The 25,062-nt window shown below is 48.0% G+C and overlaps 1 protein-coding gene across 2 annotated transcripts in view; it reads left to right on the top strand.

The window, feature by feature from the left end:
- CDK12 (cyclin dependent kinase 12) overlaps positions 1–25,062 on the top strand; it is a 358,486-nt gene that overhangs the window by 232,856 nt on the left and 100,568 nt on the right. For both annotated transcript variants that reach the window (XM_069237454.1, XM_069237455.1), the window contains exons 8-11: positions 13,965–14,066; positions 14,177–14,254; positions 14,811–14,927; positions 15,124–15,255. In XM_069237454.1, the coding sequence (XP_069093555.1) occupies positions 13,965–14,066; positions 14,177–14,254; positions 14,811–14,927; positions 15,124–15,255 (429 nt within the window). The remainder of the gene's footprint in view (positions 1–13,964; positions 14,067–14,176; positions 14,255–14,810; positions 14,928–15,123; positions 15,256–25,062) is intronic.

Genomic DNA, 25,062 nt, shown 5'->3' with positions numbered 1-25,062 from the left:
AACTTTGAGAACTGGTGCTGAGCACATTGCCTGTTTCAGGGTGTCAAAGGCCTGTTGGCATTCCACAGTCCAGTTCACTTTCTTGGGCATTTTCTTGGAGGTGAGTTCAGTGAGGGCTGTCACAATGGATCCATATCCCTTCACAAACCTCCTGTAATACCCAGTCAAGCCAAGGAATGCCCTGACTTGAGTCTGGGTTTTTGGAGCTACCCAGTCCAGAATAGTCTGGGTCTTGGGTTGGAGTGGCTGAACTTGGCCTCCACCTACAAGGTGGCCCAAGTAAACCACAGTTCCCTGCCCTATCTGGCATTTGGATGCCTTGATAGAGAGGCCTGCAGATTGCAGAGCCTTCAAAACCTTCTTCAGGTGGACCAGGTGATCCTGCCAGGTGGAGCTAAAGACAGCAATATCATCAAGATAAGCTGTGCTAAAGGACTCCAAGCCAGCAAGGACTTGATTCACCAACCTTTGGAAGGTGGCAGGGGCATTCTTTAAACCAAAGGGCATAACAGTAAACTGATAATGCCCATCAGGTGTGGAGAATGCTGTCTTTTCTTTTGCTCCAGGTGCCATTTTTATTTGCCAGTACCCTGCTGTCAAGTCAAAGGTACTTAGAAATTTGGCAGCACCTAATTTATCAATGAGCTCATCAGCTCTTGGAATTGGATGAGCATCTGTCTTGGTGACAGAATTGAGCCCTCTGTAGTCCACACAAAACCTCATCTCTTTCTTTCCATCTTTGGTGTGAGGTTTGGGGACTAAGACCACTGGGCTAGCCCAGGGGCTGTCAGAGCGCTCAATTACTCCCAATTCCAGCATCTTGTGGACTTCCACCTTGATGCTTTCTTTAACATGGTCAGATTGTCTAAAGATTTTGTTCTTGACAGGCATGCTGTCTCCTGTGTCCACATCATGGGTACACAGGTGTGTCTGACCAGGGGTTAAGGAGAAGAGTTCAGGAAACTGTTGTAGGACTCTCCTACAATCAGCTTGCTGTTGGCCAGAGAGGGTGTCTGAGTAGATCACTCCATCTACTGTGCCATCTTTTGGGTCTGATGACAGAAGATCAGGGAGAGGTTCACTCTCTGCCTCCTGATCCTCATCTGTTACCATCAACAGATTGACATCAGCCCTGTCATGGAAGAGCTTAAGGCGGTTCACATGGATCACCCTCTTGGGGCTCCTGCTTGTGCCCAGGTCCACCAGGTAGGTGACCTGACTCTTCCTTTCTAGTACTGGGTAGGGGCCACTCCATTTGTCCGGGAGTGCCCTGGGAGCCACAGGCTCCAGAACCCAGACTTTCTGCCCTGGTTGGAACTCCACCATTGCAGCCTTTTGGTCATACCAAAACTTCTGGAGCTGTTGGCTGGCCTCAAGGTTTTTGGTTGCCTTTTCCATGTACTCTGCCATTCTAGAGCGAAGGCCAAGTACATAGTCCACTATGTCCTGTTTAGGCTCATGGAGAGGTCTCTCCCAGCCTTCTTTAACAAGGGCAAGTGGTCCCCTTACAGGATGACCAAACAGAAGTTCAAAGGGTGAGAATCCTACTCCCTTCTGTGGCACCTCTCTGTAAGCGAAAAGCAGGCATGGCAAGAGGGCATCCCATCTCCTTTTGAGTTTTTCTGGGAGCCCCATGATCATGCCCTTTAATGTCTTGTTGAATCTCTCAACTAAGCCATTAGTTTGTGGATGGTATGGTGTAGTGAATTTATAAGTCACCCCACACTCATTCCACATGTGCTTTTAGGTATGCTGACATGAAGTTGGTACCTCTGTCAGACACCACCTCCTTAGGGAAACCCACTCTGGTAAAGATACCAATGAGGGCCTTGGCTACTGCAGGGGCAGTAGTCGACCTAAGGGGAATAGCTTCAGGATACCTGGTAGCATGATCCACTACTACCAGGATATACATATTTCCTGAGGCTGTGGGAGGTTCTAGTGGACCAACTATGTCCACACCCACTCTTTCAAAGGGAACCCCCACCACTGGAAGTGGAATGAGGGGGGCCTTTGGATGCCCACCTGTCTTACCACTGGCTTGACAGGTGGGGCAGGAGAGGCAAAACTCCTTAACCATGTTGGACATATTGGGCCAGTAGAAGTGGTTGACTAACCTCTCCCACGTCTTGGTTTGTCCCAAATGTCCAGCAAGGGGAATGTCATGGGCCAATGTTAGGATGAACTTCCTGAACAACTGAGGCACTACCACTCTCCTAGTGGCACCAGGTTTGGGGTCTCTGGCCTCAGTGTACAGTAGTCCATCTTCCCAATAGACCCTATGCGTTCCATTTTTCTTGCCTTTGGACTCTTCAGCAGCTTGCTGCCTAAGGCCTTCAAGAGAGGGACAGGTTTCTTGTCCCTGACACAGCTCCTCCCTTGAGGGTCCCCCTGGGCCTAAGAGCTCAACCTGATAAGGTTCAAGCTCCAAAGGCTCAGTTCCCTCAGAGGGCAGAACTTCTTCCTGAGAAGAGAGGTTCCCTTTCTTTTGCTGTGTTGTAGTTGGTTTCCCAACTGACTTTCCTGTTCTCTTGGTAGGCTGGGCCATTCTTCCAGACTCCAGCTCTACTTGTTCACCCTGTGCCTTGCATTGTGCTCTTGTTTTCACACACACCAGTTCAGGGATACCCAGCATTGCTGCATGGGTTTTTAGTTCTACCTCAGCCCATGCTGAGGACTCCAGGTCATTTCCAAGCAGACAGTCCACTGGGATATTTGAGGAGACCACCACCTGTTTCAGGCCATTGACCCCTCCCCATTCTAAAGTAACCATTGCCATGGGATGTACTTTTCTCTGATTGTCAGCGTTGGTGACTGTGTAAGTTTTTCCAGTCAGGTATTGGCCAGGGGAAACCAGTTTCTCTGTCACCATGGTGACACTGGCACCTGTATCCCTCAGGCCCTCTATTCTAGTCCCATTAATTAAGAGTTGCTGTCTGTATTTTTGCATGTTAGGCGGCCAGACAGCTAGTGTGGCTAAATCCACCCCACCCTCAGAAACTAGAGTAGCTTCAGTGTGGACCCTGATTTGCTCTGGGCACACTGTTGATCCCACTTGGAGACTAGCCATACCAGTGTTACCTGGATGGGAGTTTGGAGTGGAACCTTTCTTGGGACAGGCCTTGTCTCCAGTTTGGTGCCCATGCTGTTTACAGCTATGACACCAGGCCTTTTTGGGATCAAAGTTTTTACCCTTGTACCCATTGTTTTGTGAAGAGGCTCTGGGCCCACCCTCCTGTGCAGGTTTTTGGGGGCCTGTAGAAGACTCTTTACTATTTTTAGTTTTGGTTGTCTCATCACCCTTCCCCTGGGGAGTCTTTGTGACCCCTTTCTTTTGGTCACCCCCTGTTGAAGTCTTGGACACCCTTGTCTTGACCCAATGGTCCGCCTTCTTTCCCAATTCTTGGGGAGAAATTGGTCCTAGGTCTACCAGATGCTGATGCAGTTTATCATTGAAACAATTACTTAACAGGTGTTCTTTCACAAATAAATTGTACAGCCCATCATAATTACTTACACCACTGCCTTGAATCCAACCATCTAGTGTTTTCACTGAGTAGTCAACAAAGTCAACCCAGGTCTGGCTCGAGGATTTTTGAGCCCCCCTGAACCTAATCCTGTACTCCTCAGTGGAGAATCCAAAGCCCTCAATCAGGGTACCCTTCATGAGGTCATAAGATTCTGCATCTTTTCCAGAGAGTGTGAGGAGTCTATCCCTACACTTTCCAGTGAACATTTCCCAAAGGAGAGCACCCCAGTGAGATCTGTTCACTTTTCTGGTTACACAAGCCCTCTCAAAAGCTGTGAACCACTTGGTGATGTCATCACCATCTTCAAATTTTGTCACAATCCCTTTGGGGATTTTTAAAATGTCAGGAGAATCTCTGACCCTATTTATATTGCTGCCACCATTGATGGGTCCTAGGCCCATCTCTTGTCTTTCCCTTTCTATGGCTAGGAGCTGTCTCTCTAAAGCCAATCTTTTGGCCATCCTGGCTAACAGGAGGTCATCTTCACTGAGAGCATCCTCAGTGATTTCAGAAATGTGGGACCCTCCTGTGAGGGACTCACTATTTCTGACTAACACAGTTGGAGACAGGACTTGAGGGGTCCTGTTCTCCCTATTTAGGACTGGAGGAGGGACATTGGCCTCCAAGTCACTAATTTCTTCCTCTGTGAGGTCATCATCAGAGGGGTTGGCTTTTTCAAACTCTGCCAACAGCTCCTGGAGCTGAATTTTGGTAGGTCTGGAGCCAATGGTTATTTTTTTGATATTACAGAGAGACCTTAGCTCCCTCATCTTAAGATGGAGGTAAGGTGTGGTGTCGAGTTCCACCACATTCATCTCTGTATCAGACATTATTTTGCTAAAAGTTGGAAGACTTTTTAAAGAATCTAAAACTGTTTCTAGAATCTAATTTCAAACCTTTAACAAACTTTTAAACTCTAAAAGACAATGCTAAACAGGGACTTAACACACAAGGCCCTAGCAGGACTTTTAAGAATTTAGAACAATTTCAAATTGCAAAAATGAATTTCTAATGACAATTTTGGAATTTGTCGTGTGATCAGGTATTGGCTGAGTAGTCCAGCAAATGCAAAGTCTTGTACCCCACCGCTGATCCACCAATGTAGGAAGTTGGCTCTGTATGTGCTATTTCAAAGTAAGGAATAGCATGCACAGAGTCCAAGGGTTCCCCTTAGAGGTAAAATAGTGGTAAAAATAGATAATACTAATGCTCTATTTTGTGGTAGTGTGGTCGAGCAGTAGGCTTATCCAAGGAGTAGTGTTAAGCATTTGTTGTACATACACATAGACAATAAATGAGGTACACACACTCCGAGACAAATCCAGCCAATAGGTTTTTATATATAAAAATATATTTTCTTAGTTTATTTTAAGAACCACAGGTTCAAATTCTACATGTAATATCTCATTCGAAAGGTATTGCAGGTAAGTACTTTAGGAACTTCAAATCATCAACATTGCATGTATACTTTTCAAGTTATTCACAAATAGCTGTTTTAAAAGTGGACACTTAGTGCAATTTTCACAGTTCCTAGGGGAGGTAAGTATTTGTTAGGTTAACCAGGTAAGTAAGACACTTACAGGGCTTAGTTCTTGGTCCAAGGTAGCCCACCGTTGGGGGTTCAGAGCAACCCCAAAGTCACCACACCAGCAGCTCAGGGCCGGTCAGGTGCAGAGTTCAAAGTGGTGCCCAAAACACATAGGCTAGAATGGAGAGAAGGGGGTGCCCCGGTTCCGGTCTACTTGCAGGTAAGTACCCGCGTCTTCGGAGGGTAGACCAGGGGGGTTTTGTAGGGCACCGGGGGGGACACAAGCCCACACAGAAATTTCACCCTCAGCAGCGCGGGGGCGGCCGGGTGCAGTGTAGAAACAAGCGTCGGGTTTGTAATGGAAGTCAATGGGAGATCTAGGGATCTCTTCAGCGCTGCAGGCAGGCAAGGGGGGGGGTTCCTCGGGGAAACCTCCACTTGGTCAAGGGAGAGGGACTCCTGGGGGTCACTCCTCCAGTGAAAGTCCGGTCCTTCAGGTCCTGGGGGCTGCGGGTGCAGGGTCTCTCCCAGGTGTCGGGACTTTGGATTCAAAGAGTCGCGGTCAGGGGAAGCCTCGGGATTCCCTCTGCAGGCGGCGCTGTGGGGGTTCAGGGGGGACAGGTTTTGGTACTCACAGTATCAGAGTAGTCCTGGGGTCCCTCCTGAGGTGTTGGATCTCCACCAGCCGAGTCGGGGTCGCCGGGTGCAGTGTTGCAAGTCTCACGCTTCTTGCGGGGAGCTTGCAGGGTTCTTTCAAAGCTGCTGGAAACAAAGTTGCAGCCTTTCTTGGAGCAGGTCCGCTGTCCTCGGGAGTTTCTTGTCTTTTCGAAGCAGGGGCAGTCCTCAGAGGATGTCGAGGTCGCTGGTCCCTTTGGAAGGCGTCGCTGGAGCAGGATCTTTGGAAGGCAGGAGACAGGCCGGTGAGTTTCTGGAGCCAAGGCAGTTGTCGTCTTCTGGTCTTCCTCTGCAGGGGTTTTTCAGCTAGGCAGTCCTTCTTCTTGTAGTTGCAGGAATCTAATTTTCTAGGGTTCAGGGTAGCCCTTAAATACTAAATTTAAGGGCGTGTTTAGGTCTGGGGGGTTAGTAGCCAATGGCTACTAGCCCTGAGGGTGGGTACACCCTCTTTGTGCCTCCTCCCAAGGGGAGGGGGTCACAATCCTAACCCTATTGGGGGAATCCTCCATCTACAAGATGGAGGATTTCTAAAAGTTAGTCACCTCAGCTCAGGACACCTTAGGGGCTGTCCTGACTGGCCAGTGACTCCTCCTTGTTATTCTCATTATTTTCTCCGGCCTTGCCGCCAAAAGTGGAGGCCGGGCCGGAGGGGGCGGGCAACTCCACTAGCTGGAGTGTCCTGCGGTGCTGTGACAAAGGGGTGAGCCTTTGAGGCTCACCGCCAGGTGTTACAGCTCCTGCCTGGGGGAGGTGTTAGCATCTCCACCCAGTGCAGGCTTTGTTACTGGCCTCAGAGTGACAAAGGCACTCTCCCCATGGGGCCAGCAACATGTCTCTAGTGTGGCAGGCTGCTGGAACTAGTCAGCCTACACAGATAGTCGGTTAAGTTTCAGGGGGCACCTCTAAGGTGCCCTCTGGGGTGTATTTTGCAATAAAATGTACACTGGCATCAGTGTGCATTTATTGTGCTGAGAAGTTTGATACCAAACTTCCCAGTTTTCAGTGTAGCCATTATGGTGCTGTGGAGTTCGTGTTTGACAAACTCCCAGACCATATACTCTTATGGCTACCCTGCACTTACAATGTCTAAGGTTTTGTTTAGACACTGTAGGGGTACCATGCTCATGCACTGGTACCCTCACCTATGGTATAGTGCACCCTGCCTTAGGGCTGTAAGGCCTGCTAGAGGGGTGTCTTACCTATACTGCATAGGCAGTGAGAGGCTGGCATGGCACCCTGAGGGGAGTGCCATGTCGACTTACTCGTTTTGTCCTCACTAGCACACACAAGCTGGCAAGCAGTGTGTCTGTGCTGAGTGAGAGGTCTCCAGGGTGGCATAAGACATGCGGCAGCCCTTAGAGACCTTCCTTGGCATCAGGGCCCTTGGTACTAGAAGTACCAGTTACAAGGGACTTATCTGGATGCCAGGGTCTGCCAATTGTGGATACAAAAGTACAGGTTAGGGAAAGAACACTGGTGCTGGGGCCTGGTTAGCAGGCCTCAGCACACTTTCAGTTGTAAACATAGCATCAGCAAAGGCAAAAAGTCAGGGGGCAACCATGCCAAGGAGGCATTTCCTTACAGGCGCATAAGTCATTTAGCACCAGAACCACAAAACTGCCTCGTTCAGCTTACTTTAAGTTAATTACAGAAGAATCTCAACACCGGTAGAAGAGACTGTTCTCAAAACCAGATACAGGAAGGGTGGTAGCCAAACCACCTCTCCCACCTACAGACACCACCAAAACGTAAAAAGACTTTCAAAGAAATTGTGATGCCTAAACCACCAAGGCCCCCCTCGGAAAAACAGAAGGACAGAGACACCAGTCCCATCAGGTTTTTATCTGAACTTTCACCTCTTCTCCCACCTACTCAACCACTACCTATACCTTCTCCTCCCCATCTACTCCTCCTCTGCTGCCAATACCAGCTATACCTTCACCTCTGCCAACCTCACCACAACTCTCCTCTCATGTGCACCCACAGGCGGTCATCTACTGACAACCCCCCACCCCCACCCCAACTACACTCCATACTTTCCAGACCCACAGGGCGATCCAGATAACCTTCATCAACCATGGGATGACTATAACATAGGTCCACAGAGGGACACAGATCCAGAGCTAGATACCCCTCCAGACCTTTCCCACCAGACAATACCACCACATGTCCAGGTACACACAATGGTGTCAAGCGGAGGGCATCTGCAAAATCTAGTGTTAATTGGGCCAACAACCCTCTGCAGTAATGGAACAGCAACAATCTATCACAGGGCAGCCCTTCAAAGCTCCTCTTCCACAAGAGACCAAAGGGGCACACATTTTAGATCTTACAGTACATGAACAGCGGTCTCCAGTGCAGAAACATCTACACAACAGTCACTGAGGGCTTCTTGTGATTAATTTAGCTTTCAAACCTTTTCAACAGCATATTCTGCACAAAGCTGTTCTAGTCTCCACCAACAACATGACAGCTATGTACTACATTCAGAAACGGGGGCACGCACCCCAAACAGCTATCTGATAGCAGAGCGCATCTGGCATTGGGCCATATATCACAACATCCACCTCCTAGCAGAATACCTACCAGGGTTGGACAATGACTTTGCAAATATGCTCAGCAGGATGCAACAACAGATGCATGAGTTGGAAATTGATGCAACACTACTCCACTCATATTTCCAATGGTATGGAAACCCCAGAGATAGACCTCTGCCACACAACAGAACTCGAAATGCTAAAGCCTACGCCACCAGGTTTCCTCTCCCCGGTAGTAATGCACTGCCCTATGGATCATCTAGTGAGGGATATTTGCTTATGCTTCTCCTCCTCTCCCACTCATTTTTTACCTTGTCCAGAAGCTCACGCAAACATCCTTGACACTAATTCAAATATGCCCAGCGTGGGCACGACAAGTATGGTTTTCAACTCTGCCACAACTGTCAGTTGTGCTACACGAAAACTACCAATATGGCCACACCTTCTAATTCAGGAGCAGGGCAGGGACTTACGCCACAACCGCAAACAACTCAATCTAGCAAGATACCTGCTGAGGTCCTAGAACTTGGATACCAAATCTTCCTCAAGAGTATATGCCCATTGTAAAACCAGTTCATAGGCTGAATACAAGGGCATTTTACTCAGCAAAATTGAATACATTTGTGCAGTATTGCCTAGCATAACAAATCCAACCACTATATCCTACTGTAAAAGACAATATTTGCTACCTACCACATTTACAAAATGCAGGTCTTGAATACAACTTCACTTGGTTACAATTTACCGGCGCTAGCTGCGTACATACAAAAGATAAGACACATGTCTTTTGTTTAAAATTCCAGTTGTTAAAGCTTTTATAGAGGGATTAAAAATCTATTCCTCCCTCCATTCCACCAGCACCTGTCTGGAATCTTAAAAGTTCTCACCAGACTTATGGGTCCTCCATTTTGTACAACTGCATTCATGTGGACTACAGTTCCTCATGTGGAAGGTAGCTTTTGTAGTAGCTATAACATGTCTTAGACGATTCAGTGAACATCGAGCACTCACTTTAGAAGAACCCTTCTTCCAAATCCATCCTGCTAAACTGATATTAATAACAACCCCTAAATTCCTCTCTAAAATAGTTTCTAATTTCCATGTAAACCAAACCATTGAGCTCCCACTTTTCTTTCCATAACCAGACTCTGTAGCAGAAAAAGCTCTACACACAACTCAATGTTAAAAGAACAAAGCTTTTTGTAAAACATCTTTTCATAGCCTTTTCAAATCCTCAGAAAGGGTCTCCAATCTCTAAACCAGGAATTGAAAGGTGGATAGTAAGATGTATATAAACTTGCTATGACAAGGCCAAACGTGCTATCTGCATCTCCAAGAACTCATTCCAACTGCAAAACAAGGAGCCCCCATGATTAGGGATTAGCATAGAAAACAATAGCAGATAGTAAAAACAATAGCAAATGGTGAAGGCCCTAGGGGAGACCAAACCATATACTAATTAAGTGGAATGTGAAAGGCCGTCCCCCACCCAAGGAAGTGGAATCATGGGGGAGCTAGAAGAACTAGGAACCCCAAAATGTAAGTACCAGGGTGCCCCCCAGCGACCAGGAGAGAAGAGGTAAGTAACTGTTTTTTCCCCAAACCCCCAGTAGAACTTTGGAAAAGGACTGTGCAAGACCCAAGCAAGACTGGAAGAAGATAAAGGGGAATCCTGTCGTAAGACGACCTGCAAAAGAAGAGCACCAAGTCCAGTTGTAGTTGGAGTGTCCAGCTGTAGCAGGAGCTACTACCCACCCTTCTGTGAATGCAGGACCAATGTCGACAATGGATGAAGAAATTCAGCAGTGCAGTACAGGAGCAGAGAAGGAGTTTCTGAAATGATGCAAGTGATGTCCAATGTCAGCGGTCGTGATGCAGTCAGTCAGTTGTGTTGGAAAACCACCAACAAGCCTTGGTAAATGCAGGAGTCTGAAAAGATAATTTTGCAAGACTGAAGAGGACCAGCAAGGTCCAGGAGACTCGACCCAAAGAGGGGAGTACGAGGTGACCCTCAGCAGCTGGGAGTCACAGGAAGAGGAGGCAGCAGGCACATGAGTTGCAGTGAGGCCCATGCAGCACACCTGAAGAGGAGTCCCACGTCGCTGAAGCAGCAGGCAGGACACTGTGCTTTGCAGGATGGAGTGCTGGGTGCTGGGGCCTACGTGGAGCCTGAAGATCTCTTGGAGGAGGAACAAACAAGCCTTGATAGCTGCAAGAGTCGTGGTGCACAGGGGTACTGTCCTGTAAGGAGAGGCAAGGGCTTACAGTCTCCCAAGTTGGACAGTTGGTAGAGAGGACCAAGGGGACCACTCCAGACCACCAGCATCTGTGTTGCATGATCCACACACTTCGGGATGAGAGAAGATCCACTCAGCCTCCTGTTGTTGCAGTTAGTGCCTGCAGACTCACAGGAGTGACTTCTGAACTCCTAGGGAGATTTCTTCTTGCTTCTTCTGCAGGCTGAAGACTTGTTGCCCTCATAGGATGCACAGCCAGGGAAATGTTATAGTTGCTGGAAGGAGCCAGAAAAGCAGAGTCCTTGCTGGAGTTGGATTGTCGGTTCCTGGAGGGTCCAGTTGTAGTCCCGGTGCCAGAAATTGAAGTAAACTATGCAGAGGAGTCCTGCTGGAATCTTGCACGTCTAATCTGATGACCCACCCTAGAGGGAGACCCTAAGTAGCCCAGTAAGGGGGATTGGTCACCTAGCAGGGTGACCACCTATCAGGAGGGGGCTGTGATGTAATTTGCCTGATCTGGCCACTTATATGCTCCCTCTGCCCAAAGATTACAAGACCTATTTCGATTCGGTATGAATCCTGACTGGTCGTCATGCGCTAAGCGAGGAAGATATGGGAGCAACCTTGACACCAGCATATGGCTGAGGATTTTTAAATCCACATTCAGCATAGATATAGGTCTGATGCCAGGGAAGGTCTCTAAGGGCTGCAGCATATCTTATGCCACCCTGGGGACCCCTCACTCAGCACAGACACACTGCTTGCCAGCTTGTGTGTGCTGGTAAGGACAAAACGAGTAAAGTCGACATGGCACTCCCCTCAGGGTGCCATGCCAACCTCACACTGCCTATGCAGTATAGATAAGTCACCCCTCTAGCAGGCCTTACAGCCCTAAGGCAGGGTGCACTATACCATGGGTGAGGGCACCAGTGCATGAGCACTGTGCCCCTACAGTGTCTAAGCCAAACCTTAGACATTGTAAGTGCAGGGTAGCCATAAGAGTATATGGTCTGGGAGTCTGTTTTACACGAACTCCACAGCACCATAATGGCTACACTGAAAACTGGGAAGTTTGGTATCAAACTTCTCAGCACAATAAATGCACACTGATGCCAGTGTACATTTTATTGTGAAATACACCCCAGAGGGCACCTTAGGGGTGCCCTCTGAAACCTTAACCTACTACCTGTGTAGGCTGACTGGTTTTAGCAGCCTGCCACACTCGAGACATGTTGCTGGCCACATGGGGAGAGTGCCTTTGTCACTCTGTGGCTAGTAACAAAGCCTGCACTGGGTGGAGATGCTATCACCTCCCCCAGGCAGGAGCTGTAACACCTGGCGGTGAGCCTCAAAGGCTCATCCCCTTTGTTCCAGCACCACAGGGCATTCCAGCTAGTGGAGTTGCCCGCCCCCTCTGGCCACGGCCCCACTTTTGGCAGCAAAGCCGGAGGAGATAATGAGAAAAACAAGGAGGAGTCACTGGCCAGTCAGGACAGCCCCTAAGGCAACCTGAGCTGAAGTGACTCTGACTTTTAGGAATCCTCCATCTTGCAGATGGAGGATCCCCCCAATAGGGATAGGAATGTGACCCCCTCCCCTTGGGAGGAGGCACAAAGAGGGTGTAGCCACCCTCAGGGCTAGTAGCCATTGGCTACTGCCCTCCCTGACCTAAACACACCCCTAAATCCTGTATTTAGGGGCTCCCCTGAACCCAGGAAATCAGATTCCTGCAACTTAAGAAGAAGAGGACTGCTGAGCTGAAAAACCCTGCAGAGAAGACGGAGACACCAACTGCTTTGGCCCCAGCCCTACCGGCCTGTCACCCCCCTTCTAAAGACACTGCTCCAGCGACGCTTTCCCCAGGACCAGCGACCTCTGAATCTTCAGAGGACTGCCCTGCTCTAAAAAGACCAAGAAACTCCCGAGAACAGCGGCCCTGTTCAACAAAGACTGCAACTTTGTTTCCAGAGGAGCAGCTTTAAAGACCCCTGCAATCCCCGCCAGAAGCGTGAGACTTGCAACACTGCACCCGGCGACCCCGACTCGACTGGTGAAGAAACAACGCTACAGGGAGGACCCCCAGGCGACTCAAAGACTGTGAGTAACCCAACTTGTCCCCCCTGAGCCCCCACAGCGACGCCTGCAGAGGGAATCCCGAGGCTCCCCCTGACCGCGACTGTCTGAATCCAAAATCCCGACGCCTGGAAAAGACCCTGCACCCGCAGCCCCCAGGACCTGAAGGATCGGAACTCCAGTGCAGGAGTGACCCCCAGGAGGCCCTCTCCCTTGCCCAGGTGGTGGCTACCCCGAGGAGCCCCCCCCCTTGCCTGCCTGCATCGCTGAAGAGGCCCCTTGGTCTCTCATTGAAACCTATTGAAAACCCGACGTGTTTTTGCACACTGCACCCGGCCGCCCCCGTGCTGCTGAGGGTGTACTTTTTGTGCTGACTTGTGTCCCCCCCCGGTGCCCTACAAAACCCCCCCTGGTCTGCCCTCCGAAGACGCGGGTACTTACCTGTTGGCAGACTGGAACCGGGGCACCCCCTTCTCCATTGAAGCCTATGTGTTTTGGGCACCACTTTGAACTCTGCACCTGACCGGCCCTGAGCTGCTGGTGTGGTGACTTTGGGGTTGCACTGAACCCCCAACGGTGGGCTACCTTGGACCCCAATTTGAACCCTGTAGGTGGTTTACTTACCTGCAAGAACTAACAATAACTTACCTCCCCTAGGAACTTTGAAAATTGCACTGTGTCCACTTTTAAAATAGCGAAATGTGTTTTATGTAAAAAGTATATATGCTATTGTGATTATTCAAAGTTCCTAAAGTACTTACCTGCAATACCTTTCAAATGAGACATTACATGTAGAATGTCAACCTGTGGTTCTTAAAATAAACTAAGAAAATATATTTTTCTATACAAAAACCTATTGGCCTGGAATTGTCTGAGTGTGTGTTCCTCATTTATTGCCTGGGTGTATGTACAACAAATGCTTAACACTACTCCTTTGATAAGCCTACTGCTCGACCACACTACCACAAAATAGAGCATTAGTATTAACTCTTTTTGCCACTATCTTACCTCTAAGGGAACCCTTGGACTATGTGCATACTATTCCTTACTTTGAAATAGTACATACAGGGCCAACTTCCTACACTCTGTCTGATCATCTGTAAGCACCTTTTTCGGGTCCCTCAATTCTGCTTCATGACGTGTTATGTCTTCCTCTAGTGTCCGATGTATCCCAACCAATATCGCCCTGCACACACACACACACACACACACACACCCCTACCCCCCCCCCTCAGTACCACTTTTTTGCCATCCACTCAGTTGTCCTAAGGGCCATACTATTCCAGTTGGTATCAAAATAGCGTTCAGTAGTATCTAGCACTCTCTACTGGAAAGCTCCATCAGCCAGGGCCTAACTGCATGCTTATTTTTGTGTTTTTTCTAGTCGGCCCTATACCAATAAAGTGATAACTTTGTGGTATCGACCTCCAGAATTGCTGCTAGGGGAAGAACGCTACACACCAGCAATAGATGTTTGGAGCTGTGGGTAAGCACTTTACTTGTTAAAGTGGGTTATTAAACTAATTATAGAAAGCAGAAACATACTAGCATTTGAATCTAAAATTATTCTGTAGTAAATTATTTTCTTTTTTCTAGTTGTATTTTGGGTGAGTTGTTTACAAAGAAGCCAGTTTTTCAAGCCCATCAGGAGCTGGCACAGCTGGAGCTGATTAGGTAATGTATTTTATACAGTGTTTCCCTCTGGCTATTCTAGATCTACTTTATGAACACAGGAGGAGCAGATCATTCAAATGAATAATGTATTACCCAAAATGTTCATGATTTCTAGCACCCTTTCCTTCTTGGGTTCTCAATTCCCATGGTTAGAACTGATACCTGAGATCAGGATTCTTTTCCTTCAAGACTCCAGTCTTCATTCTTCTCTTTTTTTTTTTTTTTTTTTCTCATAATTTGTATTGCAACCAGGCCCTTGTTCTGTGGTTCCATGTATTGGCTGTTCTTTCTTGTCCTGCTTTTCCTAGTTTTTAATCTCTACTTCCCACCACCAGTTGGTCTTTTCCTCCTGTCTGTCATCTCCCCTTATTTTGTTTTGGATTCTAACACCTGCTTCCTGACCTAGCGTATCTTTTGTGTTTGGTTCTCTGACAGTTCACTGGCTGTTTGTCACCCACTTGTTTCTTTGCTATATCTGTCCACTTTGTTTGTTCTTGTTTAATAAAACTGGAACACGTTCAAGTGCAGTGTCTGAGTGTGATTCCTGCTCTTTTAGCCGGCTCTGTGGAAGCCCTAGCCCTGCTGTGTGGCCAGATGTCATCAAGCTGCCATACTTCAATACAATGAAGCCCAAGAAGCAGTACAGACGACGCCTACGAGAAGAATTTGCTTTGTGAGTGGATTTTGAACTCCTTTTTTGTGGCCCAAAAGCCTTTTGTGTATATTGCTTTCTTGTGTTTTTTTTGTTTTTTTTAAAGGTTTATTTTCCACAAGTGGACATAGAATGAAAATCTTGTGGCTCTTCCAGTTGTGTTCAAATGTGTGGCTAATAATCCTCTTGTTTCATTTTATTTTTGATTCATATTTAGCATTCCTCCTCCAGCACTGGATCTGCTTGATCACATGCTCACCCTAGATCCCAGCAAACGGTTTACAGCAGAGCAGTCACTGCAGAGTGAATTTCTGAAGGACGTAGATGTTAGCAAGATGGCTCCTCCTGAGTAAGTGTGCTTAGGGTTTATTTTGGGTAGTTCTGGGTTTTAGCTCAATGAGAATGTGTCATTTTGACCAGGGTCAAAGTTGTATGAAGCAAATAATACTTTACGCAACTGTATTAAACAGATTCGCCAATAAGATATTGATAGCAAAAGGTATGTAATGTTCTTTTGGGTCTGTACATATCAGTTGTATTTATTATAAGACCTACTAGACCATGCTTTTTTGTTTTCCACCCTTTACCGCACATTTAGTGCTTCAGACATAATCCTGAAAAGAGATTCCAAAAGTCTTTCCTAAAGCCGATGTGGACACAGTCTAAATTTTTTTTTACACCTTGCGTCAGTTTTTGTGACGGCAGCCTGGCTCCACACAGTTATGTCACCTTCCTTTTGGGCTTTTTGTCCATGCCTTATGGGAAACTAGTGAAACTGAATAATTGTCAGTCTGTCTTGGCACATGAAGATCCTGAAATGTGACTTCACACCATTCACTAGTTCCTGGGTGTAGTTGTCAAGCTGCTGCAGTATATGTATGCATTGTACTGACCTTTCTGAGATGTCCAAGCTACACCTCTTGACAAGCTTTTGATAGAGAGTGGCTATTCTGAGCAAAGCAGACTTCTTGTAAAATTTCAAGAGCATAAGGGTTACAGTCTGTGTCTTAGGCTTTGCCTTCCCTGCACAGCAAATTCACCAACCGTACGAAAAGTTCCATGGCTTTTCTAGGACAGATAACTGCAGCCATCAGTTGTATTGTTATTTTGTGACAGGGTTGGATTGAGGAGTGTAGGAAGTTGGCTCTGTATGTGCTATTTCAAAGTAAGGAATAGCATGCACAGAGTCCAAGGGTTCCCCTTAGAGGTAAAATAGTGGTAAAAATAGATAATACTAATGCTCTATTTTGTGGTAGTGTGGTCGAGCAGTAGGCTTATCCAAGGAGTAGTGTTAAGCATTTGTTGCACATACACATAGACAATAAATGAGATACACACACTCAGAGACAAATCCAGCCAATAGGTTTTTATATAGAAAAATATCTTTTCTTAGTTTATTTTAAGAACCACAGGTTCAAATTCTACATGTAATATCTCATTCGAAAGGTATTGCAGGTAAGTACTTTAGGAACTTCAAATCATCAAAATTGCATGTATACTTTTCAAGTTATTCACAAATAGCTGTTTTAAAAGTGGACACTTTGTGCAATTCTCACAGTTCCTAGGGGAGGTAAGTATTTGTTAGGTTAACCAGGTAAGTAAGACACTTACAGGGCTTAGTTCTTGGTCCAAGGTAGCCCACCGTTGGGGGTTCAGAGCAACCCCAAAGTCACCACACCAGCAGCTCAGGGCCGGTCAGGTGCAGAGTTCAAAGTGGTGCCCAAAACACATAGGCTAGAATGGAGAGAAGGGGGTGCCCCGGTTCCGGTCTGTTTACAGGTAAGTACCCGCGTCTTCGGAGGGCAGACCAGGGGGGTTTTGTAGGGCACCGGGGGGGACACAAGTCCACACAGAAATTTCACCCTCAGCAGCGCGGGGGCGGCCGGGTGCAGTGTAGGAACAGGCGTCGGGTTCGCAATGTTAGTCTATGAGAGATCTCGGGATCTCTTCAGCGCTGCAGGCAGGCAAGGGGGGGATTCCTCGGGGAAACCTCCACTTGGGCAAGGGAGAGGGACTCCTGGGGGTCACTTCTCCAGTGAAAGTCCGGTCCTTCAGGTCCTGGGGGCTGCGGGTGCAGGGTCTCTCCCAGGCGTCGGGACTTTAGGTTCAAAGAGTCGCGGTCAGGGGAAGCCTCGGGATTCCCTCTGCAGGCGGCGCTGTGGGGGCTCAGGGGGGACAGGTTTTTGTACTCACAGTCTTAGAGTAGTCCTGGGGTCCCTCCTGAGGTGTTGGATCGCCACCAGCCGAGTCGGGGTCGCCGGGTGCAGTGTCGCAAGTCTCACGCTTCTTGCGGGGAGCTTGCAGGGTTCTTTAAAGCTGCTGGAAACAAAGTTGCAGCTTTTCTTGGAGCAGGTCCGCTGTCCTCGGGAGTTTCTTGTCTTTTCGAAGCAGGGGCAGTCCTCAGAGGATGTCGAGGTCGCTGGTCCCTTTGGAAGGCGTCGCTGGAGCAGGATCTTTGGAAGGCAGGAGACAGGCCGGTGAGTTTCTGGAGCCAAGGCAGTTGTCGTCTTCTGGTCTTCCTCTGCAGGGGTTTTCAGCTAGGCAGTCCTTCTTCTTGTAGTTGCAGGAATCTAATTTTCTAGGGTTCAGGGTAGCCCTTAAATACTAAATTTAAGGGCGTGTTTAGGTCTGGGGGGTTAGTAGCCAATGGCTACTAGCCCTGAGGGTGGGTACACCCTCTTTGTGCCCCCTCCCAAGGGGAGGGGGTCACAATCCTAACCCTATTGGGGGAATCCTCCATCTGCAAGATGGAGGATTTCTAAAAGTTAGTCACCTCAGCTCAGGACACCTTAGGGGCTGTCCTGACTGGCCAGTGACTCCTCCTTGTTTTTCTCATTATTTTCTCCGGCCTTGCCGCCAAAAGTGGGGGCCTGGCCGGAGGGGGCGGGCAACTCCACTAGCTGGAGTGTCCTGCTGGGTTGGCACAAAGGAGGTGAGCCTTTGAGGCTCACCGCCAGGTGTGACAATTCCTGCCTGGGGGAGGTGTTAGCATCTCCACCCAGTGCAGGCTTTGTTACTGGCCTCAGAGTGACAAAGGCACTCTCCCCATGGGGCCAGCAACATGTCTCGGTTTGTGGCAGGCTGCTAGAACTAGTCAGCCTACACAGACAGTCGGTTAAGTTTCAGGGGGCACCTCTAAGGTGCCCTCTGTGGTGTATTTTACAATAAAATGTACACTGCCATCAGTGTGCATTTATTGTGCTGAGAAGTTTGATACCAAACTTCCCAGTTTTCAGTGTAGCCATTATGGTGCTGTGGAGTTCGTGTTTGACAGACTCCCAGACCATATACTCTTATGGCTACCCTGCACTTACAATGTCTAAGGTTTTGTTTAGACACTGTAGGGGTACCATGCTCATGCACTGGTACCCTCACCTATGGTATAGTGCACCCTGCCTTAGGGCTGTAAGGCCTGCTAGAGGGGTGTCTTACCTATACTGCATAGGCAGTGAGAGGCTGGCATGGCACCCTGAGGGGAGTGCCATGTCGACTTACTCGTTTTGTCCTCACTAGCACACACAAGCTGGCAAGCAGTGTGTCTGTGCTGAGTGAGAGGTCTCCAGGGTGGCATAAGACATGCTGCAGCCCTTAGAGACCTTCCTTGGCATCAGGGCCCTTGGTACTAGAAGTACCAGTTACAAGGGACTTATCTGGATGCCAGGGTCTGCCAATTGTGGATACAAAAGTACAGGTTAGGGAAAGAACACTGGTGCTGGGGCCTGGTTAGCAGGCCTCAGCACACTTTCAATTGTACACATAGCATCAGCAAAGGCAAAAAGTCAGGGGGCAACCATGCCAAGGAGGCATTTCCTTACAAGGAGGCTTCACTAATGGTATTGGAACAGTCTGCCCCACCACTGCTCCAAACCTCTGACTACGTTCCCCCTCACTATAGTCTTCCATTGGAAGGGAGTGTCTCCAATTTTACCAGCCGTTTGGGTAAGTCGCAACTGGACGATGGGTCATTGAACTGAGCTGTGGCTGCACCCTTTACTTCTATCCTCTCCTCCAGATCGCCCTTTTCTTTTGAAGCATACCCTACAGTTAATGCCTTTGTCCTAGAGGCAAAACTTATGGCCTTGCTGGACAACAGCACTTTACATGAAGGTGACACCTTTGAAAGAGAAAGGGGCATGGGAGTTACCCCTTTAACTTGTTTATTCCCAAGGGCCGCATTAAGAACCTACCCCAGTTGTAGGAATCTGGCTCTCTATAAGGTGCACTACAAAGAAGTACACTGTGCAGAGTCCAGTGGATCCCCAGTGGGTTTGCAGAGGCAAAAGTAGATATGACTAATGTAGGAAGTTGGCTCTGTATGTGCTATTTCAAAGTAAGGAATAGCATGCAAAGAGTCCAAGGGTTCCCCTTAGAGGTAAAATAGTGGTAAAAAGAGATAATACTAATGCTCTATTTTGTGGTAGTGTGGTCGAGCAGTAGGCTTATCCAAGGAGTAGTGTTAAGCATTTGTTGTACATACACATAGACAATAAATGAGGTACACACACTCAGAGACAAATCCAGCCAATAGGTTTTGTTATAGAAAAATATCTTTTCTTAGTTTATTTTAAGAACCACAGGTTCAAATTTAACATGTAATATCTTGTTTGAAAGGTATTGCAGGTAAGTACATTAGGAACTTTGAATCATTTCAATTGCATGTATACTTTTCAAGTTATTCACAGATAGCTATTTTAAAAGTGGACACTTAGTGCAATTTTCACAGTTCCTGGGGGAGGTAAGTTTTTGTTAGTTTTACCAGGTAAGTACGACACTTACAGGGTTCAGTTCTTGGTCCAAGGTAGCCCACCGTTGGGGGTTCAGAGCAACCCCAAAGTTACCACACCAGCAGCTCAGGGCCGGTCAGGTGCAGAGTTCAAAGTGGTGCCCAAAACGCATAGGCTTCAATGGAGAGAAGGGGGTGCCCCGGTTCCGGTCTGCTTGCAGGTAAGTACCCGCGTCTTCGGAGGGCAGACCAGGGGGGTTTTGTAGGGCACCGGGGGGGGACACAAGCCCACTCAGAATTTTCACCCTCAGTGGCGCGGGGGCGGCCGGGTGCAGTGTTAGAACAAGCGTCGGGTTCGCAATGGAAGTCAATGAGAGATCAAGGGATCTCTTCAGCGCTGCAGGCAAGCAAGGGGGGGCTTCCTCGGGGAAACCTCCACTTGGGCAAGGGAGAGGGACTCCTGGGGGTCACTTCTGCAGTGAAAGTCCGGTCCTTCAGGTCCTGGGGGCTGCGGGTGCAGGGTCTTTTCCAGGCGTCGGGACTTAGGTTTCAGAGTCGCGGTCAGGGGAAGCCTCGGGATTCCCTCTGCAGGCGGCGCTGTGGGGGCTCAGGGGGGACAGGTTTTGGTACTCACAGTCGTAGAGTAGTCCGGGGGTCCTCCCTGAGGTGTTGGTTCTCCACCAGCCGAGTCGGGGTCGCCGAGTGCAGTGTTGCAAGTCTCACGCTTCTTGCGGGGAGATTGCAGGGTTCTTTAAAGCTGCTCCTTTGGATAAAGTTGCAGTCTTTTTGGAGCAGGTCCGCTGTCCTCGGGAGTTTCTTGTCGTCGTCGAAGCAGGGCAGTCCTCAGAGGATTCAGAGGTCGCTGGTCCCTTTGGAAGGCGTCGCTGGAGCAGAGTTCTTTGGAAGGCAGGAGACAGGCCGGTGAGTTTCTGGAGCCAAGGCAGTTGTTGTCTTCTGGTCTTCCTCTGCAGGGTTTTCAGCTAGGCAGTCCTTCTTCTTGTAGTTGCAGGAATCTAGTTTCTAGGTTCAGGGAGAGCCCTTAAATACTAAATTTAAGGGCGTGTTTAGGTCTGGGGGGTTAGTAGCCAATGGCTACTAGCCCTGAGAGTGAGTACACCCTCTATGTGCCTCCTCCCAAGGGGAGGGGGTCACATCCCTAATCCTATTGGGGGAATCCTCCATCTGCAAGATGGAGGATTTCTAAAAGTTAGAGTCACTTCAGCTCAGGACACCTTAGGGGCTGTCCTGACTGGCCAGTGACTCCTCCTTGTTATTCTCATTATTTTCTCCGGCCTTGCCGCCAAAAGTGGGGGCCGGGGCCGGAGGGGGCAGGCAACTCCACTAGCTGGAGTGTCCTGCGGTGCTGTGACAAAGGGGTGAGCCTTTGAGGCTCACCGCCAGGTGTTACAGCTCCTGCCTGGGGGAGGTGTTAGCATCTCCACCCAGTGCAGGCTTTGTTACTGGCCTCAGAGTGACAAAGGTACTCAACCCATGGGGCCAGCAACATGTCTCTAGTGTGGCAGGCTGCTGGAACTAGTCAGCCTACACAGACAGTCGGTTAAGTTTCAGGGGGCACCTCTAAGGTGCCCTCTGGGGTGTATTTTGCAATAAAATGTACACTGGCATCAGTGTGCATTTATTGTGCTGAGAAGTTTGATACCAAACTTCCCAGTTTTCAGTGTAGCCATTATGGTGCTGTGGAGTTCGTGTTTGACAAACTCCCAGACGATATACTCTTATGGCTACCCTGCACTTACAATGTCTAAGGTTTTGCTTAGACACTGTAGGGGCACAGTGCTCATGCACTGGTACCCTCACCTATGGTATAGTGCACCCTGCCTTAGGGCTGTAAGGCCTGCTAGAGGGGTGTCTTACCTATACTGCATAGGCAGTGAGAGGCTGGCATGGCACCCTGAGGGGAGTGCCATGTCGACTTACTCATTTTGTTCTCACTAGCACACACAAGCTGGTAAGCAGTGTGTCTGTGCTGAGTGAGGGGTCTCTAGGGTGGCATAATACATGCTGCAGCCCTTCGAGACCTTCCCTGGCATCAGGGCCCTTGGTACCAGAGGTACCAGTTACAAGGGACTTATCTGGGTGCCAGGGTGTGCCAATTGTGGAATCAAAAGTACAGGTTAGGGAAAGAACACTGGTGCTGGGGCCTGGTTAGCAGGCCTCAGCACACTTTCAATTCAAAACATAGCATCAGCAAAGGCAAAAAGTCAGGGGGTAACCATGCCAAGGAGGCATTTCCTTACAACTAATCATCTATTTTGTGGTAGTGTGGGCGAGCAGTTAGGCTTCTCAGAGTGGGTAGTGCTAAGCATTTGTAATCCGACGCAATAAATGAGACACACTCAAAGAATAAATGAGACCAAATTAGATCAATAACACTTCTTTTTATGTTTCATTACCAAACATTCTTAATCAGGTAAGTATTTTTTCAAGCATAAATACTTTTCAGATTCAAAAATCAACACTTAGTACAATTCTCAGAGTTCTTCAATGTTAACCCATGGGAGAAAACAATGTTCAGCAACAGCAGGGTTAACACCGGCTTACAAGGCCAGTCTAAAAGGGATAAGGTAAGTACTGGGCACCGATCAGAACCACACCAGCAGGTCACACCAGGAACGGGTGCAGTAAGGGTCGGGTGCCCAATAGTTTTCAATGGGAGTAGTACCTCGGTACAACCATGTTGCAGGCTCTGGCTAGGAAGTCCGTTGGGGACAACCTCCTTATCTGCCTTATTTTCCTACCTGTGCTGCTGACAAAAGTGGGGTTCAGGACAAGGGAGTCTCTGATCTTCACCATCTGAAGAGACCTAGGTCGCATTACAAAGGCGGCTAGTCCTTTGAAGCTTCCTCCCTGGAATGCCCATCCTGCCTTTGTGAGGTGGTATCACCTCTGCCCAGTGCAGGTTTTTATCTCGGGCCCTTGGGAAAGGGGTGGGGGGCAGAAACGAGTATGTGGTGGATGAACTGGTCAAGACCAGTATGTCAACCCACTAGTAGCTGGTAAGTTTTCAGGGGGCACCTCTAGAGTGCCCTCTGTGCGCATTTATTAATAAATTCATAGCTGGATTCAGTGAGGCTTTATTCTGAGATGTTTGATACCAAACACCCCAGGGTTCAGTGTAGCCATCCTGTAGCTGGGGAACTCGTAGTGACCAGTGTTCAGCACACGCATTTAAAATGGCTTCCCTTTTCACTCACTATGTCTCAGGATCAACAGACATATAGCAGGAGCATATCTGTTCGTGCATTTATGCCCTCACATGTGCCATGATGTACCCTGCTTTAGGGGTGACTTACACCTGGCACATGCAGTGGTAGGGGTCCTGGCACACCAAAGGTGTGTGACAGGTTGTGTCTTCAATTTAGCCTGCACCAGCAGGCATTCTGCAATGGCAGCACTGTGTGGATTTAGTGAGGAGTCCCTGAGGGTGGCACAACTGGTGCTACAGCCCTCAGGGACCTTTCTTAGTACTCCAGGACGTAGATACCTGGGATACCCTTTACTAGGGACTTACAGTTGGTGCTAAAGTGCGTGCCAATTGTGCAGAACAACTGTGCAGTTCTTAGGGAAGAGATCTTGCACTGGAGACCTGGTTAGCAGGAACCCAGTGCACGTTCAGTCAAAGTTACATCAGAAACTAGGCAACAGTAGGGGTGACCATGTCAAAAGAGGCAATTTCTTACATAAGTATTCATCTAAAGATCTTACTAATATAAAAGGTTCAGTTTCAGCTGGTTCTGTTATTACAGCTACAGCACGGAAAAGGGCCATCATCCCATCAACCTCAGGCCCTCCTCCAGACAAAGGAGAGCAAACTAATGGATCTAATGGGCTGGAAATTCTGAAAAAGTGTTGTGAATCTTTGGTACATCGCAAATTCAGACGCTCTGCTGAGCCATTATGTATATCAAAACTGGGATGAGATGGCGGAGTTAATAAAACATCTACTGGAACAATACCGGAAGAGGGCAGCACACCTGGCAAAGAGGGCAGAAACATTACCAGCACATGCCTGAAGTCTGTACTAGACACAGCTGACATATGATGACGGCTATTGCACTACGTCGCCACTCGTGGCTTAAACTATTGGAGTTCAAACCAAAGGGTCAGGTGGCCATTCTGAATGCCCCATTCAGTGGCAAACAGCTATTTGGAAATGCAGTTGATAAGGCTCTAAATCAACTGGAAAAGAATGAGACTTCCAGGTCCATGAGAGCACTCCAGTTCATAAGGGAGCATTAGAAGAGGTACAGCTCCTTTAGGAAGACTGACAAGAAGAAGTAACTTTCTGTCAAGCTCTTTGAACCAGTCATTCCAGGGAGGCAGTCAATCAACACAACGGCAACAAAGTTAGCAGTACAATCAGGGCAGGCAGGCTTTTCAAGGCTGGACACTAGTAAGAGAGCTTCCACAAGGAGGAGGGACAACTTTCTCAAATAAGTGACTTGCCGGCACTTCAAACACTACCTCAAGCAACATGATTAAGGAAAGAATGTAAAAAACATCCTCTCCTTTACAAAAGCAGGTAGAATGAAAAATATAAAACTCTCTTCAGGAGTGGACAAAGATCACATCAGACAATGCGATACAATACGGATATTGTATAGAATGGTTAAGAGCGCTACCACCAAAAAGATCAAACACGAGAGCACTCAACAGGAGAAAAAGCCATACTACTCAAGAAGGTGGAGGAGTTGCTGGAGAAAGATGCTATAGAGCGGATTCCAAGACTAGCAATCAACAAAGGAAACTGTTCAAATTATTTTCTAATCCCAAAGTAGATGGATCTCTGACATATTCTAGACCTGAGGTTTATAAACATTCATAAAAGCAAAAAATTCAAAATGACACTACAATAAGTAATATCACAACTACAAATCGGAGGTTTTGTGCCAACAATAGACTTAAAGGATGCCTATTTGCACATACCAATGAATGCAAAACACATGAAATATCTCAGATTTGTGGTCGACAAAAACATAACCAATTCAACGTTCTAGCCTTTGGAATAAAATCAGCCCCAAGGGTATTCACAAAGTACATTGCGGCAGTTTCAGCACATCGGAGAAGACAAGGCATTCACATCTACCATTATCTGGATGACTGACTATTAAGGGCAAACTCTTATACAAAATGCAAGGGACACATTCAACAAGTGATAAACTCTATTCACCTTGGGATTCTCAGGAAATGTGGCAAAATGATCTCCAGAACCAAAGCAAGAACATATGTTTCTAGGAGCTAGAATCAACTCCAGCCGTGGGAAAGTGTACCCCAGTGAGAAGAGAATCAAGACTTTATCGAACAAAATTCTATGCTTCCAGAAGGGGCAAGCTCTGACAGTGAGGACGGTGGGTAAGTTACTGAGAATAATGGCTTCCTATTTCCCTTTGATCCCATTTGCAAGACCTCACA

This window comes from Pleurodeles waltl, chromosome 6 (assembly GCF_031143425.1).
Source record: "Pleurodeles waltl isolate 20211129_DDA chromosome 6, aPleWal1.hap1.20221129, whole genome shotgun sequence".
Lineage (NCBI taxonomy): Eukaryota > Metazoa > Chordata > Amphibia > Caudata > Salamandridae > Pleurodeles > Pleurodeles waltl.
Note: the sequence above shows the minus strand (reverse complement) of the source record. Positions and strands in the feature narration are given on the sequence as shown.